This window comes from Bombus vosnesenskii, unplaced genomic scaffold (assembly GCF_011952255.1).
Source record: "Bombus vosnesenskii isolate JDL3184/JDL3185 unplaced genomic scaffold, Bvos_JDL3184-5_v1.1 scf7180000013348, whole genome shotgun sequence".
In the NCBI taxonomy this organism is placed as follows: domain Eukaryota; kingdom Metazoa; phylum Arthropoda; class Insecta; order Hymenoptera; family Apidae; genus Bombus; species Bombus vosnesenskii.
Genome location: NW_022882984.1, coordinates 1,432,967 through 1,452,784, shown reverse-complemented (window position 1 = coordinate 1,452,784; position 19,818 = coordinate 1,432,967). Strand labels below are relative to the sequence as shown.

Below are 19,818 nucleotides of genomic sequence, written 5' to 3'. Positions count from 1 at the left end.
TTTAACTAATTAATAATTACTAATTAATAATTACCAATTTAAGGATTACTTAATCGTTATCTATTCATCGTCGTAAAACCGGATCTGATGAAAAATATTTATGTAATAAAAATAATTAATCGCAGACACCGATTAACGCAGCGGTATCTAAACTGTGTCTGCGTTATATATTACGAACAAGAAACAATTCTACATTCATCCATGTCGAATTATTGTTTCACCTTGTTAAGACTTGACTGATTTTATTACCACCCTGTATATATTTCATCAACAGTAAGCACCTTCATTCAACGTGAACGTAACGTTGCTATTGCGAATACTGAAAAATTCAATGGTAAAAGAATGAAATCTATAGGAAATAAAGGAAAAAAAGAACAAATTCCATTGGCAGTTACACATAACTTGTTTTTTATCCGTAATCGACAAACGACGATCGTCTCGAATGAAAGTTCGTTTCGTGTGTACTATCGACGCACACTGGCCGGATTCCCACCATATCGGATTAAGTCCTAGGGGGAGTTTTAACAATGCGTTCTCTCGAGAACCGTTTCGTCGGGTTCCCCTCGTTCGGACACAGATAATACAAGCGAATTCTCGCGAATTCCCTAATAACCGAGTGTTCGATTTTTTTTTCGAAATAATGTTATTGCAGCCTTTCAGTACTGTGCGCTTCTCGAGTTAAATAAAGATCTGATCCAATTGTGCACAACACAATCGAGACTGCAACGTCTGTGCAACTGTTAACAATGCCCGTGAAGTCCTCCCTAAACGCAAATGTACCGATGTGAACAACGCTATCGATGCAATCGCTTGACGTTGCATCGCATTAGTCAATTTTTCGACACTCGATATCATATCGTTTCGCATGTTCCCGCCATGCTATGTACAGTAGTGCATCGCTAATTGCCCGCGGCTCGACATTTTAGCTGGTCAGTTATCGAAAGAGGTATATGTCTAGGATATTTCGAGAATCTCTCTTCTTTATGGGATACAAATGAGATATGGAAACCTGATACATACACTGATTTATTTTACGTAAGTAATACCAGAAACCTGTGATAAGTTGTCAAGCACATCAAATCGCGTCAAATGCATGCATGTAATGAAAAATTTGAATAACCTCAAATAGGATTCGATGCCCTAAAATTCGGGTGTTTTTTAAGTCTTAGAAGTCTCGTCGGTCTTGGATATTTTGATAAATCTTGAAAGCTTGGCGCGTAGTCGATATTTCACAAGCATTTTAAATGCCTTAATCTAAACGGTCAATTAAAAAAAAAAAACCAGTCGAGGTAACAAAAATGCATTTACGGGAACGATTTACAACGCTTTCACGAGGTTAGGTTATCGAATCTTATTCGTTGTGATTCAAATTTTAAGAGTATTGAGGAGCACCAGACTCTTCTCGATAATATCAGTTTCGAGAATCGGTGAGGATAGGCGACGGGCAGTTGACGAAGCAAAATCTTGGTTAGTTAACCTGGCACTATTGTACGTACACAGCACGTTGAACGATCGATAAACCTAACGTACCTAGTTTCTTACTCCCTCTTGTAAATAAATTAAGAAGTCACTTTTTCTTCGTCTCACGCACACGATAATATCGATACCATTGACCACTCTAACACTAGCATCTATCGGGATCCCTTTTAAAATCGCATTCTTTGTATTGACAGAGAAAGAGCACAAAGGCGTTGCGTTCTCGTGGATCTTTTCTCGGGTATATGTATGTATATAACTTCATGGAAGATATCGATGCTTCTTTTCTCGGAAGGAATAGCCGACAGATCGACCGTAGAATGATGCCACAATAACGAGTACAGGTATTATGCTACCAATACTCGCAAATTGCTGCGCTGACGTACAATCTTACGCGGGATCGATCGATCGTTCCAAAAAAAAAAAAAAAAAAATTTAACAAGCATTTACGTCTACAAATATTTCACCATATACGTACAGCGTATGTTATAAAGTTTTAAACGATGTTATAAGATTTGAAATTGTTATAACAAAACGTAGATGACATTTTGTGAAAAGAAGATCTTATTTTGAATAGAAATTATAAAATCTTTTTATTTGTAACACGACCCAAGCTATAGCTCTCAATAATGTATCATCTCAAAACTTATTACATTAAAGTGACGATAGGTTTTCTTTCCAAACAGAATCATGAAGTTTGTCGTATCAAAGATATCCGTATCGATCGATCTCGTTTCGAGAACAGTTTCGCAGAAGGCGCATGCGAAAAGTTTCGATTGTTTGAATAAAAATAGAGGAATCGTTTCGTCAACGTACGGAACCAACATTTGTATCAATATTAATTGAAATCAGTACAGAACGTACGTATAAAAGTGGTGTTAGTCGAGCGTACACTCGACGTGTGTACTACGATTGTTTGTTATTCTACCTTCGAACAGATATACGATAGTATATGTTGTGTAATGTTTCATTTAAAACGCTATCTTATCACAGTTACTTATGTTTTTTTTTAATAATTTTATACACTGAAACTATTCGCTGTGCACAGACGATGTAGGAAACCGATGAAACGTCACTCAAGTATACTCCATAAAAACGTGTAAATAAAAACCGAAGGGTTCGAAGAAAGGGACAGAGAGAAGAGGAGAGATGACTACTACTTTCATATATAAAAACATCACATGTACCTCTTGAACTGTTTCTCGAACTGTACAAAAAATATACTTTTCTTTTAACTTAGGGCCAATAAGGAAGCACTTATTATTTTCCTGTTCTTATTTCCGGAAACAAAATCAGGTTCCCTAAGAAAGAAGGAGACGATGTAAGAGTTTATAAGGGGAAAAAAAAAAAAGAAAAGAAAAGACGACGTCGAAACGGGTCCACTTGTATGAATTGCAGACGGTAATGAGCAATTAGGCATTCGACTTTTCGTCGGCATGAAAAATCCAACTCGAGCGTGAGTATTGCTCGAAATGAGAAATATTCGAGTATGTTGGAACGTAATAGATTTCATAATCTTAGAGAGCATACTCGAGGACGCTCGAAACATCTTGAGCCCGTGCTCACTTACAAAAACGGTGAGTATCATCGATTGACAATGATTTAAGATGATTGTGTATATTATATGGAGACATTTTGAAGAATGTACGTCAACGCGAAGTTACGAAAGATTTTACATGAAACGGTGCTCTCTTACTTTAAATGGTTAGATCCTTTCCGTGATCCGGATGAGGATGAAAAAATCTTGGGATGTGCCCCCCTCACTTCGCAAAGGGAGAAAACGCTTCTACAATCTCTACGTAAATCTCGTGCACTTCTCTCACGGAGCTTAACCTTTTCTTTTTTCAATTTGTCTTACTTTTTCCTTTCCTTTGTCTCTGCACACTGTTTTCAGTACCTCGATTCGAAGTTGCAGGGGGTTGGGGGGTTGGTGAAAGGAAGGAGATTATTGCGGAGTACAAGTGCAGTGAGGAGAATTCTGGATTTAAGGAAGAGAGAGAAAAAGAGAGAGAGAGAAAGAGGGGAATCGATTTGCGATTTGTTTTTCTTAAAACGTTAGTTTGGTCTCAGGGCCCAACGACTCGTGACGAGTTATTGTATATAATAATCGGGGTGATCTGAGTCCTTTTCAAACCTCTTCGCCTCTTCCTGCATGCTTTCCTTGATCTTGAGTATGGCCGCTGACTCAGTCTGATCCTGCGAATCAACCAACACCAGGTCGGTTACACGTAAGAGGTTAGGCAAGTCCACCATTAGGCGATACCTTGCCCATTTTGTTTTGGACTGATTTCAGCGTTTCATCAGCGAGCTGAGAATACTTTTCCCCTTGATGTTTCAATATTCAAATCTCTGAATTTTTTAAGCATGCAACTATCCCCTGGAAATGTAATTTCCTTTTCCAGCTTCTTGTTAAAATATAGAATCAATCAACCGATTATAAAGTACATAAAGAGATTAATCGAACCCAGTCACGGTGAAGGTACTACAAAAAGAAATTCAGGTGACGGAGGAAAGTTCGTCGCAGTTCGCTGATCCCAAGTGAACTCTCGGGGGAAAAAACGCTGACATGCTGCGTAAGTGATTGCGCAGCGCGGTGACGGTGCGTCGTGAAGGGGCTGGGCTCGTGAAACGCAAAACTTAAAGAGAGGATATATATGAAAGAACTAGGAAGAGAAACTTGGTTTTGATTTTTTGGGAACCGCGAATGAAGAAGAGAGAAGTGTGGTTCCACATCTCCAGGGCGCTCTGACCCACAACACATGGACTTTATGTAAAAAAGAAGCCCGTATCGAGCACAAAAAGAAAAAAAAACAGAAAAAACATTGAATAAAAAAAAAAAGAAAAATATAATAAAAATGTATAAAAAAAATTTCTTGCGCATTCCGTGTGCGCTGCCTGCCCCCCACTCACGCACACCTCACCGAGTGAACCAACAATGAAAAATTCTTATTTAGAGATTAAGAAAAAATTGTAACATAGAAACTCGACGTGTCATTCCTCACGGATTCTTAAAATAATTTTTTTTTTTTTCACTCTTTGCTTAATTGAAGTACTTTTTTCCGTTTGAATCGTTTCTCGATACGATCTCGCAATCCACCAATCGCTTTGCGCTCACGCATCCATGTGCTACAGGTCAGTACAGGCTAGTACTATATACAGCTATCAGATTTCACTATTTCTTCTTTGTGTTTCAGAGGGCGATTTTCGTTCGATGAAAAGACATTAAAAGATCTTAAAAAGAAAAAAGATGAAGAAATTGAAGATATTTACCGTTCGATTAGGACGGTTAAGTAAATCACAAACATTGTGTTCCACAATATACGATAGTATCCGTTTATGGTGTGTTTCGATTTGTACCAGATACCGGAAGAACAGATCAAAATTGTAATTCATTATGCAGTGTATATATGCGTGCATAGTATTAGTTTGAGTTTACTGTTTCTGATCATGTAAGCAAGTGTCATCGTTGTTAATATTAGCGGCAATTTGTATAATGTAGACAATATTACGGCGACGTTAGAAACACATACTTTAGTTACATATATCGCCTTTGTTGTAAAAGCAACGAATGTTAATGTCTTCCGTGTACCTGGGTGTGTGTGTGTGTGTGTTAGAACCAATATCACATGATTTGTGATGAGAAAAAAAAAACAGAAAAAAAGACAAAAATACATGTAACAACTATATCGTATCGACTAAATTAGTTTAAGGATTGCATTCGGTTGCAACTAACGCGGAAATACGAGGACAGTAAGCGATCAAACGGAAACATTCGTTTGATCGCGGTATCGACGTCGCGACGTATAATGCAATGTGAAACACAAGTGACATGTGATTACCAGTGTGTCTTAGACAAAAAAACTTAAATCGATCGACTGCGTAAAAATAAATAAATAAAACAAGTAAAAAAAAGACATAAAGTGTATATGAAAACAGATAGTCATATATAAACGTCTAGTAGCCAGCACCCTGCGGATTTGAACGCAAATAAAAAAGAAAAACGCAGTATTCTCAGTGTAACAGGTTTACATTTATTGTCTCGATCTCCCCTGGTTTAGGCATATATTAATAAATGTAATATTCATTGCCATTCATTAATGTGGCTTACAACGTGGGGCTGTATTAAAAGTAAAATCGACGATTTTCTTTTAAAAGTACCATTCTGATGCGCTTCACGCCATATATATATATATGTATATCCGTATATTATACATATGTATATATTGGTTCGAAGCACGCTCTCTCGAAATTTCTTTGAACAGCGCACGACGACGAGTCGTGTTACAAGCAACGAAAAGACTACTACCTACTGCTCTTATCATCGTTAACAATTCCACGTTTACTCTTTCTATTTTGGCTTATTTCTTCGTCACGAACTTCGAACCCTGACCGCGTGCTATCACCAACTTTTTCGCCTGTTGCAACAGATTAAACGAGCGTTTCTTTGTATATACTGTGCAAGTCGCACCGATTAAACGTATTAAAGTTGGTACAAGCGAATATTTAGTTATCTTTCGTTGTATATATGTATGTGTGTGTACTTCCTTTCTCCCAATTAAAAGTACGCATTTCATTGACATGGCGAATACTCCGGAACAACGGCAAGCAGCAGTCATATCTCTACGATGATATCCTTACAAATATTGAATGCTAAAAATACTAAACAAGACAGTCTTCTTTCACTATTAATAAGTCTCAGTTTATCGATTCTTTGCACTTTCAATTCGGTAAAACGAATTGCAGAACATAATATGTATATGCGTGTGATCCGACTAGCGTTTATCAACTGTTTCGTATAATAAAAGCTTTGAAAATCGTACTTGTATAATAATTGCAAAGTCATAGAAAAACAGCGAAGAAGTGCGCTAGAACTGTTATACCTGATGTCGCTACTTTTTCGTTCCTTATATAATCGTCACATTTTTCCTTCATCTTATAATATAATGTCATAAATATAGAAGATGTGTGCTTTTTAAAATATATATATATATATGTATTATATATTATAAATATATATGCACATATTATATATATATATTGTATATATATATACATATATTATATATATATGCTGTAAATATATATACATATATTATATATATATATTGCAAATATATATACATATATATTATATATATTGTAAATATATATACATATATTATATATATATATTGCAAATATATATACATATATATTATATATATTGTAAATATATATATATGCATATATTATATATAAAAACACATGTATATAATGTATGAATGTATAAAAAAGATAGAAAATATGTAAAATTAAAAGTAAGAAAAGCGTGGCTCGTAGTATCAAAAAAAAAAAAGAAGAAAAAAATTAAGAAAAAGAAATAATAATACAGAATCTTTCTCGAGAAGTCACAATAATCATATGTAAAAAGACCTGCGTGTTTGATCGTCCTCGAGACCATAATCGATCTTGCCGGTGCTCCCAGAGCATACCCTTGCAATTGGCGCTCTCTCTCCCTCCCTCTCGCTCTCTCTTTCTCTCCTCTCTTATATCGTTTTACATAATTTGATATCAATACCTTTTACTTTTTTAATAGTTTAAGTTAATTTAAACACAACTAACAGCAGCACAGCATAGTCCGGTACTGACCTATAACCATTACGGACGGATGGATTCCGGGAGGTTCGCACGATATATTTTTCTCCATTATCGGCCCGTATTACCTCTTTCTCTTTCTTTGTATTTTTGTCACACTCATTCATGTAGGTTCAGTACTTACACCGTCTATGATTCTTATTCCATACAAAAATAATTACGTTATATATATATCGTCTATATATTGCCATGCGTACGTTATATATATAACATCTTTCTTTATACATTTTTGCCCAAGTACTTTTTTTTCGTTAAGTTATTCGCAAACGCCATTCGCCTCGCAATACTCGCCGGTACAGCATATCGTTCAAATAGGAAATACGATATTGCTGTACGCTTTCATTAGGAAAGAAAGTTGAGGAACTTGCTACGAAGCTGTTTTCGATGTTATCTCGTTTAAATTAAATCTTAATAGGAACTTTCTAACGAAATAAGTATCTGAATCATAGAATATTCGTACGTTTAGGAAATATTGTTCAACGGGACAAGTAGCAAAAAATAAAATGCAAAGTGCATGTAAAATGAGGTTATGTTCGAATACCTGCATTAGTCGATCGATCGATTAAAAAAATCCTCATTTTTAAAATATAGTTCGATCGTGGGATCGCATGACTAGATTTATACGCGTTTATTAGCTTTCGGTTCACTAAGGATATCGACGTTTTGCATTAAAATACACGATGGTACCTACATTCTTTTTCCAAACAAGGCACTAGGCGGAAATGATCCATTAATTCTAATTAGTCGTGTATATACTCGCGCGAAGTATTGCGATGTCAATGGCTGCGAATAGATGGTGCGCAAACTTTACTTTTCTACCAATATAATGAATTCTGAGCAAATAGTGGAGGGACTCGGTCTGAGTTCGGCTAATTTGATCACCTCATTACAGAGTTTTATTGGTTCGATGAAAAGGAATTTGATTCGAGAGATTAGGCAAATGTACCTCTAATACGTCTATCGATACGAAAACGATTATCCGAATAAATAAAATTCGAAATTGTTTATCGATGTAAAATTCATTAGGCGTTTCGCAAAAGCTTTGTAGTGAAATTTCAAAAGATTCTTTTTCCATTTTTCAACGACTGTTACGTCTTACCTGTCATACACTTAATATAGCGTATATTATTTTCTAACCTAATACTGCTTAGAATCCAAACTCTATAATAGGATGAGAAATAAGCCAGTTAGCTAGCGACGAGCTAGCGGTGCAATTAAAGAAAGAAAAAAGATGGCAGATGAAGTAGAAAAAAAAAATAACAATCATCGAAAGAAGAAAGATAGGATAGAGAAAAGAATTAGAAATCGATTAACAATTATGCGATTGATAATCACAGTAGTTCGTGTTTTTCAGGCACCTTTGCTTACAAGCTAATATTCAAATAAATATAAATAGACGTTGGCGTTGATACGAGTCGATAAAAAGTACTATCGATAATAAAAAGTATAGAAATAATTATATTTAAAAAAGAAATAAGTAATAATAAAAATAAAGAAAAAGAATCATAAAATTCTAGTCATAAAATTCTAGTCTGCAACCTTGTGAGTATTTAGCAAGAAAAGCATATATATATATATAGAATATATACATATATATATATATACTTTTAAATATTTATGTAATGTATTTTGCGCGCGCGCGCATGTTATAAATGATCCAAGTATCATAGTTTCGTAATAATAGCGTAATGAGCACTTAAATGCTAACCTAACTGATTAGGAGCGATTAATTAACAAACGCAAGTCGAGATGCGTCGACGCGAATGTATGTCTGTATCTTTTCTTTTCTCTCATTTCGTTTGCTTTCCGTTCTCTATCTTGACACGAGCGAATAATCGTGCTTGAGCCATTGACGAAACCGTTATGAATCGCGTACCACGTGACGATCGCACGTGACATAAAACTCAGGGTTTGCGTATCATCCTTTTCCACATTGCATGATTAATCGGGAAATCTACGGCATCTACGAACTCGGGGCTGGATCCAAGGCGACTTGATTTTTTAAAAAAACTGTCGGGAATACAGAAGGCGCACGTGCGAGATTACTGATTATTCTTTTAATTCAGAATCCTACTCACAATCCGAAATAATAACGTAAGATTAAAGAAGGAATATACCGTTTGTGCGCGCTCGTTAAAGAAATCGATTATTTTATACTATATTATATATACGATTTCCCGCAAGGCGTATCGTACTTGAAAAATATTAATAAGAGACATGGTTGTAGACGAGAATATCTGTCATTCGAAATAATTGTAAGTATTTAAAAAACCATCAGAGTTATAAAACGGAATTCGGTCTTATATCGCTTATCGTATACAAATGCCGCAAAAGTATCACACGATCCTTTATACTGTTGCCATGAAAATGAATCACATACGTCATATATGTGTATATACACCATTAAATTTATATGTACCAAGCAAGTTCATATTTTCTTATATTTTTTAACCATGATCGAGATTTGTATACAAAGAATATTGTATATATTTAAACAAAATCCATGAACGAATGAATATAGATAGATTACTAAATTAATTTTATTATGACAGTTATTAAATTCGATTAGCCAAAAGGAGATTTAAAATTAATATTGCACTGATAAGAATATTTTGAAAATTATTAAAAATCATCATCTCGACGTGTCTTTGTTATCATATACGATACACCTTATGGAATATCTTGTGTATTATTTTATGAAAGTTGATTCATACTCTTTTGTAAGTATAAAATGGGTAGAAAATGTTTTGAAGCATTTTATTACTGCAGGCATTAAAGAATCATTAAAGAATGATTTTTAGCTATGACCTTCCACTAATATTATGCAAAGTACTTTAATAAAACAGCCCATAACATAGAAAATTTATCTTATCACCAACATTTAATTTTTTATAGATATAAAAAATACTACTTTTTAACAAGTTGAACATTTCATTGCTTAGTAAATTAAGAATTCTTTAAATGTTTCGTGATTTTTTATACCCATTTTATGTTTGCATCATTAGTCATACTGTTAGTATGATAATAGTTAGACACAATATGAGCCAAACAGTTATAACATTAGATGCAAGTGGGTAATCTAAATTAAATCTCCCAAAGAAGCCTAAATGATTAAATAAGAATATTTCGAATTTTTATCAAATATTGATACTTTTTAGATTAAGCATTAACCAGGTGGTTGGAATAAGCTTGAGGATAAGCCCTCTAAATGTAATAAGACCCAAATTATTTTAACAGAATAATTAACTAACTGACGCATTGATGGAAGCACCTGAATCTGTTAATTGCTGAATAATTAGAAGAAAAGTCAGTTCTAATATGGACTTATATTTCAAACCAGAAATATCAACAATAAAGATCAACACTAATTTCTTTTTTAATTATTATTAATCCAAAAGTATTCAAGTTTACTAGGAATATAAATTTACACAGAAAAAGAAATGGTAGCATATAAGTCCATACTAACACGTCGAGTAACCGTTATCGAGAGTATAAAAAACTTACTAATACTTACATTTTCACCAGGGCCTCCAAAACCACCCAGATTATAATCACCCATTCCACTTCCACTATCTTCCCGAGGTGTCCCAGGGCCACCGTTAGCTGGACTGTTTTTCATTCCATCAAGGCCATCACCATTCAACACAGGACCCATTGTGTTTGGTCCCATAGGACCCATCGGACCACCTTCTGGCCCACCGCTCATTGGAAAGTCCTGATACAATCGAACAAATTATTATTGCTATTATATCTGTATATACTTTATTAACAGACATGAACAAAACTAAATATTGTCTTACAATGAATCATATTTGATATTACTAAATCAAAATAATACAAAAGTAGTAGACAGTTACTTACACCAGGCATATTTCCTCCAGGTACAGGTTTCATCATGGTATACATATTTTCACCACCGCTATTACTACTATCTTGAGGGCTGGGCATAATTGGTGTACCTGGACCTGGAGGACCTGTTGAACCAGGTGGACCTCCGTAATTACCAGGTGATGATGATGAATAATTCATTGGCTAAAATAAAAATTCATTATCAAATTATAATATGAACATTTATTTAATTATATCACTGACAATATATATAAAGACATATATAAAAAACATTTTGTTAATTTAAGCAGGAATAAACTCTTTAAATATGTACAGATCGTAATCGTACCGTGGATGTATTAGGTTGCCATTGTTGTCTACCCCCTGGTCCAGCCATACTCATTGGTGGCATACCAGGGCCTCCTGGACCTCCAGGTCCCAAACTACTATTAGGTGGTGGTCCTCTCATTCCAGGTCCATAACTTCCCGGTCCCATTGGACCCATTCCTGGTCCTCGTGGAGGATTCATCCTTGGATTCATAGGATTCATGCCTGGAGGAGCTAGTAATAAAAACAATTTTTGATGCATTTTCCCAAAGATGTAAATATTAATACTGTTCTAGTTTATGTTAATACTAAACACTAATCGTGAATCTTTGGATCAACGGCAAATCATGTGTCTGTAAAATATTTCAACATATGAAAAAGAGTATTTTAATTTAGATCTTTATTCTTTTGTCTGTCTTCTTTTTTACTACAGAATTAAAACATTCGAGTCATGCTTTGCCGAAGTCATATGTAATAGTAAAGCAAGTGGATGACATGCTAAATTGGTAATTTGCATCTACACAAATTAATGAAATAACAAAGCTCATGCGAAGGATGAAAAACAACGCTACTAAGTAACTTTTACAAACGTATGAGCTTTTAACTTGACAAAGGAAGATAATAGCGCTAGATACATAACAAACAAGACAATCATTCAATTAATACCTAGTAAAAGGATTGCGACATTATACAGCAATATTTTTATACATTTATGTGATATGAAATCAATTGTAAAATATTGTAAAGTTATTGTTCTATAGTTGAAGATGATATTTTCCTTTTTAAGAGCACATGAATCTTTTTCTCTTAAAACGTTACGAATGAGAAAGTAATGAGCAAGTAACTGCATTATAGTTCTTAGTATATGTTAAATTTACGCTACAATGATTGACAATGACAATAACAAACAGATATATTTTGTTAGCCACAAAATTATTGCATTATACCTATGCAATGAGAAACTGTAATGTTAAAACAGTTAATCCTTCTTCTTTTACAAATATAAATATATCTATGTTAATATTTCACATATAAAAATAAAGAATCTTTTTAAATGTGATCATTTTTTGTACATAAAAAACTGTTCTCAAGTTCAACACATTGATTCTATTATTATTAAATTACGATTGGCATACTGAATGCAAGATCGGACGAGCAAGTATCGCACAAAGAAACAAAGCTAGTGCATTTATTCATAAAAAGTGAGAACAGAAACTTTAAAACGAGCAGGAGAAAAAATAATAGTTAGGCTTGACTAAGTCATGTGAGTGTGATTTGGTTGCTGGGTTGCTTCCTACCTTGCCACCCTACAAATTCTCCAGCTTCGCCTGAGGAACACAAGAGCACACATTAGTACGGCAGGTAGGTAAGGTCAGGTTGATGGCGGTAAGGTCTAGTTACTTTGCGGTCGCATAGTGAATAAAGTTGTAAATATTACTTTAATGCTACGAAAATATATCGTTATAGCATATACCGACAAGTTGTATTGTATATTTAAATACTAGTTTAACGAGTTGCTTCTAAATCCTTATTGTTAAATATTGTTAAATAATATATTCACGTCAGATTTTTTTTATTTGAATCCTTATTTATATGTCGCAATAAGATTATAGATCATTTAAAACGATATTTCTTGATAATCAAAAAAGTGTATAAAAAAATATCTAGCAACATTTTTATAATAAAAAATTCTTAAACAATTATAACAACTATAGGATTGTATATAGGACTATTGTATATACTAACATTACATTATTATTAAGATGTTTAGTCTAATCATCACTGAAACATTAAATTTGTATCTTTATCTCGAATGCAAAAAAAGAAAGCAAGAATACACAGAGTCATATAAATATATAATGCTAATTATAATGATTTAACTTGAAAACTACACCACTGCACGTAACTAGACAATTCAAAAACCAATCCACTCCACATCACAGCAATCCAATCCACTTTTAATAATTACTGATTTATTTATTGCTGTGTGGTTTTTGGTATGCATGCGTCTATGCCATTCTCCTCTCGCAATTATTGTCAATGCCAGAAAAAAAATCAATGTGAATCTAGCATATAACTGAGCCCTTACCTTGCCTAGTTGGGTCCATACTATTTGGCATCATCGGTTGTCCAGGTGGCTAAATAAAAATATCAATATGTCAATAATTGTTGCAAATCGTAATTTAATGTACATTATTTACAATAGTTTGATCTGTTGGTAAAATAATAATACATACCCCATTAAAATCATTTCCCATTTGTGGCATACGTACTCCAGGTCTTGGTCCAGCAGGATATCGAGGCCCCATGAACTGTAACAAGTCAGGAAGTTATACATTAAGTAAATTATGTTTGCCAATATAATTATATAGCTAAAACCCCAGAATGTTATAACTATTGTATATCACAAAACTGACACACCAGGCAGCCGCAACAAGCAATTGATCACACATTAGGCAATATAATATATGCACTTTGATAGAAATCATCATAGTGCATCTGGAGGACACGTGTTATATTAATGTGGAAATAGAATTACAAACCATGGGGGTTTATACTCAACAAAGAACAAATTATTTAAATCGAAGTACGATGTGCATTTAACACAACTCTTACCTTAAAATAAGCCCATTACAGACAAAAATGATAATTTTTTTTACATTGTGCAATATTAAAGAAACCTTTTTTCTTACCTTAAAATTTCTGTTGTTACACATATTCAATAAAACTATTTTGTTTCTTTTTGGAGTACAATAAATACAATATTGCAAAATCATGTATTAATCGTTAATGTATTTAAGTGTAGAAAAGATACAAAAAATCTGTGCTTGAAACAATATCATTATCCGTAACCATTTAAGCGAATCCTGTTTGTATATTCTATACATTGTACTTGAAGAATGACGGGTTAAAAATTGTACAGTAGAAATAACTTTGGTAGGAAAAGAAGCGATTTCGAGCAAACAGTCATAGGTACACGATGATATGGTATAATGAGAGTGGACTGAGTGATTTTCCATGAGTGATAGTGTATGTGTCGAATGAGGCTTACCTGAGTGGACATCATCTGCGAGTGTGGAGGCGGGGGTGGCTGGGGGTGCTGGGGGGATGGCTGTGATGAGGGGTGTGTGGGCGGAGATGGTCGCATTGTCGAGTTGTTCTGCAACAAGCAACGCAAACGACAGACATGTAGCAACACTGCGATCCAGGCAACAGCTAGACTAGAAGGCTTGGGTATGATTGTGTTAATACTATGTTGGTCAGCACCTTAAAAATCTAAAAGTTATAATTACGAAAATACAATGTTATAAATATTGTTTTCAATAAAGATTACATTTACGATACTTATTTCAGCCTACATACGTTAATCAATACTTTATTTCGTAATTACGACTTTGTCCACGAAGTAAAATTTGATACTAAATGCCTGAGGACACCCTCCCTCCCGCCCATTTCACACTAAAACAAAATTTTGATAATTAAAAAAAAAGATAAATAAATAAATAAAAATATATATATAAAATAATTTTCTTTCATGGATATATATGAATGTATCAAAGTGAGATCGTGTTGTTTCTATCTGAACGTATACATCGTTATCCTAAAATGATTTAGAAGGCAATAAATATTCGAACAAGCAATATATGCATAACTAGACATTTTTTTCACCTACTTATATTGTTATTTAGATGTTATAATAAGCGGTCAACGAGAATATATTTTTCTCATAGAATCATTAAACTATCCATTTATACAGAATACAATGTTTATAGTTTCTAAGGGTATACTTAACTTATACTACATAAAATATGTGTATTTCATATATAGATATAAATTTGATCTTTTGCATGATGTAAAGGATGGTCATATATTATTTTCACTAAATTCGTAGACCGCTTGTACTGAATGCTAGACTACTATCTATGCAGGCTTTTATATTAAATATATTAGAAATCCTAAAAAGTGTGACCTTAGCTGACATTTTTAATCTTTATAGTTTGTTATATATTAAGAATTGTAGAAAGATAAATCCGTCTTAAAATATTATTCTAGGAGTAAATATATGCTTTCATTTTCAGAACTCAGACTGAAAATCGTTATACTAAGATATCAAGGTAGATCAGAAGTATTATAAGTAATAACTTGAATGAAGGAACAAATATATTTTGTCAATGTAGTTCAATAAATATATTCAATACTTTGTTATTGCAAAACAACTGTGAAGTTCTTGCACAGAACTAAAGTCAGCACAAGGTAGAACACTGTCAATTATAGACCTACAATATAAAATTATTCAAACTAAAACTATTCTCTAACATCTATACAAAATTTTTCCTGGTAAGTTTCTGAAATCTGCTTTATGCAGAGAGGAGATCAAAAAGTGAAAATGGTAAAGGAACGCACATACAAGTGTTAGATACATAGCAGAGAGAAAATAAGTACATAGATACAGTATAGACAAGCATGGCATGAGAATCTTATCCAAATGTACACTTGTTTCAAAACAAAATATATGTTTCAAGGGCACTGTGTACATTGACAGTAATCAGATGAATAACATTGTACAGGATTGTGTTATTATGTGTAAGAAACATTAGTACTAATTAGTAACACTTGGGTCTGATTATACATGAATTAAGTATAATATAACAGATTTTTTATATGTAGTATACAAATTACTATCATATTTATAGAATTGTTTTCCATAAAATATAGCTATTTATTATGACAGTATATCATAGATAATTAGATTATGTATTATGTAAAATTGAAACATTATTATTTATCCCGAAAAATCAATGTCAAGAAATATATATATATTATTATAAGGTGTATTTAATAATATGTAATGTAAATTTATTAACAATCTGTACTTGATTAATAACAATCTACAGTTAGAAGAAATTTTATTTACTAACGTTTATTATACTTGATGTATTTAATAAAATGTTAAGAGCTTTGAATCAAGTGTAGAATTATAATGCATGAGAATTGTAACTAGGCATAACAATGATAACAGATATTTATACATATTTATGTATGTATATACATATAAATATTGTGATATGTGTTTATATACAGTTAATATGTCTGATTTCCCTATAATAAAGATTGTAAAGATTATAATGTTTTTATTCCTTTTAGAAGAATTAAGTTTAAAAATTTTTAATAATATATCTTAGATTACAATGTTATATTATATATAATCATATGCATTAAAACTATTTCTTTATTTTCTTGCCCTCCCTTTCTTGAAACACAATATACACATGATGTATGTATATGTGCACATATAGACATAAAAGGCATATTTCACAATATTAATTATACTATACTATAGACTATAGTAGGAGAATTTCAAAATTCATAGTTGATTGCTTTGAAATAAGAAACTATCGTTAATAAATAATAATGTTTTCTATAAAAAATAAATATTTATCTAATCTTTTTACTCATATTTAAACAACAGAACATAAATGTAATTATTCATTAACAAAATACATAAACAGACATAGATAATTCAAATACTCTTCAAATTTTTTGATTCACACAATGAAATTAAGTTAAATAATATTGTTATCAGTATAAAGATGTAAAAAAACTTACTGGAAAGAAAGCAGGAGGCATTGGACCACCAGGCATACCATCATTGGGTGGCATTTGCCCTATAGGTGAAGGCGCTGGACCAGCATTCTGTAATCATTTGATAATTATCTACCAGTCAAATTTCAACATCTAATAATTTATGCCAGTTAGATGTACATGCAAACTTTAGTAACAATCCCTGTTATCTAGATACTCTAGTTTAGAAGTACATGATCTTAGATCATATCAAAATACTCATGTAGGGTAGAACACTATGATTGAATAAACATATTTCTTATGTATGAAAAATAATACAACTCAACTTACATGGGCAATGCCATTAACACCATAACCGCTATTCACAAAACCCTGAGAACAAAAATAATCTCTTGTTTATACATTTGTAATATATAATTATAACTTTCACATTATAAAATTATACTAACATAATCATGAAAAGCTTTGGCTTCATTGCTGTGTTCACAGGAATCCCGTCGTTCTGGTGCTGCTGAATATAGGTCCCAAAATACGCTGAAATATTTTTAATTGATTATTTTGTATGTATATAAATAGGAAAACTACATTAAATTATGGATATGTTTTCTGAAGAAAATTAATATTTTATAAATAAAATGCAATTTTGTTATTTTTATAGCAGAAGAATAAAACAATGTCTAATGCTTACCACCACCAAGAATGCAAAAATCCAGGCGGTTCACCAAGAGTGATATTTTTTTCCCATCGTATCTATGTAACAAAATAAGATATAATTATACCAATAATATATAATCGTTTTTTTTCACAGGTTTCATTAAATTTTCAAAACAATTTGAAATCATTACCTCTGACAAAAATGTTTGCGCCGCCTTTTGTGCACCAACATGTAATAAGTACTCGTACACATACAGGGCTAACCTGAAATATTATAAATAATCTGTAGATAAATATAAAACTAATTTATTTTTTTGATTTTAAATTATTTTCATATTATATAATAATATCTTTATGTAACATAAAAATGTTGTTTATCGTTTCCAAAGAGGTATACTCGCAACGATAAATGTTTAATTTATAAAATATTCATATTGAAATACCAATAAGTAATACAAAATACAAGCATCTGGGCAAAATATTTACGCATATTAGATTTTATAATATTTCACAATACAAACACAATATAAATAATGTACAATCACAGTTAATAAGTGATATTTCTATAAAGTTTTATTAGTATATAAACGAACTTATCAAACAAAACTAAAAAATTAGAAACTTTTTTAAATGCAACAAATTAAGCAGTACAGTCGCAGAATAATATTTTTAAAAATAAGAAAGAACAATTAGAATTATCAGTATTTAAAAAATTACATTTTCAATGATTGGTGTCATGGAAGGTGTTATCGTACTAATTTTTTCGTAAACTGTTTCTTGGTTGCAAGTTGCAAACGATAAAAACATGGCGCCCGATCGGCCTGCTTTGCCAGACAAGTAATTCTCGTGAGTCATAGCATACACTTCAGTCGAATTTACGATAAATCACATTGCAGGGAAGACAATTTTAGATAAACAATAAGATTCATAAAAGTTCAAAACTAAATTTGTTAAATTAATTTCACAACGATAATTAATTACAATTGAAAAAAATTAATTACAAAATTAGATTTTCTTAGATTCCTTATAAATCACAAGAAATTTTACAAAAATACGTATTAACTATTTTATTTTAATTCATTAAGTTTGCATCAAGATTTTCTCATATTCATTATAACAGAGCTCATAAATATTATCTTCAATAATTATAATATAAAACTTGTATCAAAGAAGTTAAAATAAAAAATATATGAAAAAATACACATATAATGCAAGGGGAAAAACAAGAATTTATCACAAACAAACTTTATAAAAAAAAATCATTCGAATCCAGAAAAATGTATTGTAATAAATCTATAAAATTTCCATGAGAAAATAGAAATTTGTGATTTTTATTACTGTGGTAGTTCCAGCGTTAAGTAAGCCGGAATTATTCGACGAATCCGATCGCCCGGTTTGCAGATCAACTACTACCTACTACACGCATATACGTAGTATACGCACGCTTGGTATAAAGAAAAAAAAAATGGAGTCACTGGTCGATCAATTGGTAAAATTTTTTTCTCCTTCTCGCTTATTTCAACAAATACATAATGCACGATAGATTTTATTATAAAAAATAATACTTACTTTTCTCTTGCTTGAGAATCTGAGGGTACCGTAGTCCCCTTCCCCTTCGAGTACATCCTCGAAGACTGTCAATTTTTCCAATGTAAACAGAACCACCGTTTTCGTTCCACAGATAGCAATGTCCGACACCGTGGCAAGTCCCGCACGAACTGGCAGAAAGTACAACTTAATATATGCTTCTAATTACTATACCTATACTCGTGGTTCTTAGATTTTCGAAGGTATATGTTTCTACTTTCTAACACACTTGTTTCAATGGAAGAAACGTAACTATCAGAAACAGAGATTTATTGTATTTTCTATCGGGTCACACACACGTTACGAACACGTCGTACCACTGCCGCGGCCAGCAGCCTATACTAGATAGAGTACTTCGCATCATGGCTCGGCCAATTGTGGACGCATGACCGCGGAACGAACGCGCGTCGTCATCGTTCGTATACTTCCCACTATATTCTTTCTCCCCCCTATAATGCAGCTCACTTTGCCTTTTTTCTTCCCTTTTGTTTCCCTTCCTTTAACTTTTTTCCTTCACTGATTATCAAAAAAAACCTACGTGGTACATAAGTTGCGTCTTACAAATTCAACATAAACGACGGTGCGTCCTCTCACTGCGATGCCCAAGTAGCGCTCGGTCACTTCACTCTCTTCACTCTTCACTCTCTTTAGCTGCGGCTCGCTCTCGCTGCTCACCTTACCTCACCTCACCTATAACTAAGCTTCACCTCGTCCCGTCTCACCTCATTA

The 19,818-nt window shown here is 32.7% G+C and overlaps 1 protein-coding gene and 1 long non-coding RNA gene across 8 annotated transcripts; one reads left to right on the top strand and one right to left on the bottom strand.

The window, feature by feature from the left end:
* Window positions 1-1,585: 1,585 nt before the first annotated feature.
* LOC117236293 (single-stranded DNA-binding protein 3) lies at window positions 1,586-19,805 on the bottom strand. 7 transcript variants are annotated; one of them, XM_033499120.1, is made up of 15 exons: window positions 19,407-19,802; window positions 19,072-19,220; window positions 17,694-17,766; window positions 17,537-17,598; window positions 17,298-17,382; window positions 17,179-17,220; window positions 16,873-16,959; window positions 14,318-14,425; window positions 13,503-13,577; window positions 13,355-13,403; window positions 12,564-12,593; window positions 11,288-11,499; window positions 10,972-11,142; window positions 10,625-10,825; window positions 1,586-3,672 (listed from the first exon to the last, which is right to left on the bottom strand). In XM_033499120.1, exons 2-15 carry the CDS (start codon window positions 19,125-19,127, stop codon window positions 3,568-3,570), a joined length of 1,356 nt encoding a protein of 451 aa, XP_033355011.1. In that variant the 5' UTR covers window positions 19,128-19,220; window positions 19,407-19,802; the 3' UTR covers window positions 1,586-3,567. The 7 variants fall into 7 exon arrangements, with proteins under 7 accessions (XP_033355011.1, XP_033355012.1, XP_033355014.1 ...); XM_033499121.1 differs by having other exon boundaries at window positions 19,651-19,802; XM_033499123.1 differs by lacking the exons at window positions 19,072-19,220; window positions 19,407-19,802 and adding an exon at window positions 18,220-18,314.
* On the top strand, window positions 3,672-5,758 carry LOC117236302. The gene is made up of 2 exons (XR_004493832.1): window positions 3,672-4,608; window positions 4,671-5,758. It is a non-coding gene; the product is annotated as an uncharacterized LOC117236302 (long non-coding RNA).
* Window positions 19,806-19,818: the final 13 nt, after the last annotated feature.